This window comes from Phytophthora cinnamomi, assembly GCF_018691715.1.
Source record: "Phytophthora cinnamomi strain GKB4 chromosome Unknown Contig4, whole genome shotgun sequence".
NCBI classification, from domain to species: domain Eukaryota; phylum Oomycota; class Peronosporomycetes; order Peronosporales; family Peronosporaceae; genus Phytophthora; species Phytophthora cinnamomi.
Genome location: NW_027150937.1, coordinates 1,144,373 through 1,146,901, shown reverse-complemented (window position 1 = coordinate 1,146,901; position 2,529 = coordinate 1,144,373). Strand labels below are relative to the sequence as shown.

General features: G+C 50.5%; 1 protein-coding gene across 1 annotated transcript; it reads right to left on the bottom strand.

Annotated features, from left to right (window-relative positions):
- Positions 1-1,119: 1,119 nt before the first annotated feature.
- IUM83_05413 (uncharacterized protein) lies at positions 1,120-1,960 on the bottom strand (the record flags this gene model as incomplete). The annotated part of the gene is made up of 2 exons (XM_067929549.1): positions 1,120-1,506; positions 1,688-1,960. 2 exons carry the CDS (start codon positions 1,958-1,960, stop codon positions 1,120-1,122), a joined length of 660 nt encoding a protein of 219 aa, XP_067799633.1.
- Positions 1,961-2,529: the final 569 nt, after the last annotated feature.

Genomic DNA, 2,529 nt, shown 5'->3' with positions numbered 1-2,529 from the left:
TATACGCGACTCTGCGCAGAGTCGGTGTCCTCGGCCGCATCGAAGATGGTCAGCGGGGCTAAATCGTCGACTACACTTCAGTAGCGCCTCACGCCGGTTATTCGGGGGTTCAGCTCCTGTCCAACTCGGACAGCTACTGCAACCGACTCAAGAGCCGTCACTAATACAAGATCGACGGCTTAGCCCCCACACTGTGCGCGCGTTTGTGTAGGAAAGATGAAATCTTGGCACGGCCAAGATTGGGTGTTTCCGTTGTTAGCGCACACAAGCAGTTAAGAAACCACCAACCAAAAATGACCGCTAACCTGAAACACTTACACGGGAGATATGAAACCAAGGTCAGCAGTGCCGCGAGGAAGCGCTCACTCGGCCTTTCACGTTCCACCAAACAAGCCACAAACCACGCCCCATGATAACATATACTAGTAGATCACTAGATTAAGATATAGTCAACTAGGGTTTAGCTCCGGTCCAACTCAGACAGCTACTGCAACCGACTCAAGAGCCGTCACTAATACAAGATCGACGTCTTAGCCCCCACAGTGTGTGCGCGTTTGTGTAGGAAAAGTAATATGTAATATTCTAGTATGCAATATTGTAGGTATTTCTGGTTGTTGCTCTTGTGAGTGTGTTTCGTGACCATTGTTGTGTTGGATGTGTATTGCGGCACAAGCAACATTCAGTTTTGTTGTGAAATGAATGCACCGGTATAATGCAGATATTAATCTGTTATGGTGCTATCAATTCAAAATTGGGAGGTTTTTGGGATCGCCCCAACAACTCTAGATTAAAATCCAGAGACCACGCTCGCGACTTGTTCATACACACATACTCTAAATGGGGGGCAGCTCTGGAACTGACCCCGACTCGTGCACATTCTCCAACTTCCTACTACGAGCCCATAAGCCACCACTCCCACTTCCATGCATGCCAGACAACGACGGCAAGGTGCTGCTCGATCAAGACAGTGCTCGGAAAATACCATATAGTATTGAATAGGCCTGCAGCAAAAGAACGTAATAGCTAACACAATAGCACCACAAGCAATAGTTAATCATTGTCAAATACAAAAAGTATTGCCATATCAAAGGATAACTTGCTCTAGCGGGCACGGCAGCTCTATATTTGCTGGTACACCGCGTTTACCGTCTCCATGTCCCAGTACCTGCGGTTTGTGCGCAAGAACGTTAACATCTCCATGTTAATGGGCAACAGCGACACTCGTTGCGGTGTCAGTACCAGTTTTGCCTGTGAGAAGAGGCGTTCAGCGCGGTTACTCGTTGGCGGGAGCTTTGTGAGAAGCTCCGAGTAAAACGCCGCCGACGGGGACGCCACGGCCGTCATCTTGGCTCGCAAAATGGCCGTGGCAAAGTCTTCTCCCAACTGATTCTTCTCGCCGTCATCGTCCCGCTCCTTGCACTTAGAGCCCGTTACCAATACCGCTTTTTCAAACGCTTTGATGGCTGTGCGCTCGCCAGAGGACAAGCGCATCTCTCCACTAATAACCTACATGTAGTATTAATACATAAAATATTAGTACTCATCATATCAATCCATCAAGAATTTAATACTCTACCTTCACCACTGCCGATTCAAATACTGGACAGTGCACAATCGAAGCAGACGCCTTTAGCTGGGGCTTCATTGACGGAAACCGTTACACAATGGAGTCGAACAGGGTTCTCACATCCGCAAGCGACAGACCCTCCGCTTGGAGCTTGACGGCAACACTGTTTAAAATCTTGACATCCTCGTGAAGGGTTTCGATTCGTCGATGCATGGCTGCCTTAGGCATGAGATCGAAAACAGCGTCCACTTTCTTGATCGCTTCACGGATGCGTACGTACCGAGTAAGCATGTCAAATACTGAGCTCCAAAGCGACGCGTTGGAGCGGAGCGGGGCCAGGTCTGTGTGCTTCCGGAGGGCGGCGCGGTTGTTCACCGTGCGAAGCGCTAGCATCAGGGCGCTCACTGGCCTTGTGAGCTTCGAGGAATGTGTTTACAGCCAGGTTAAATCGATGCGACGCGCAGCCAATCAGAGGAACTCGAAGCCGTGTCGCAACGACTTGGTTGGTAGCACAATTATCACCAATCAGAAACGCCAAGGACAGTTCTGATTGGTGATAAATTGTCAGGATTATCTTGATGTACTCGCAATGCGACTGAGCCGTCTGATCGCCATCCTCCATAGGTGCCAATGTGCTATCGGGAAATGAAGCCGAAGCCAAAACCCAAAGCCGAGACAAGGGGCGAAGAGACTCGAGGCGCCGGCGCCAACTGGTAAGTCACAACCCATCGCCAGTCATTGGACCAAACACCATGGTCGCTGATTGGTCTAAATTGGTCGGTGACGATGACTCGTCGACGGTCCCAAGTCAAGCGTGGGCGGTTGCAGCTCGCTAAGTACGGTGCAAACCTACTGGCAAAATCCGAACTTATGAGTCGTCGGCGCCTGTCCCCAGTCGTCGGTAGCGTTTCAGCGGTCGTTTGAGTCGTCGGTAGCGCCGTCACGTCGCAGAGAAAGGACCA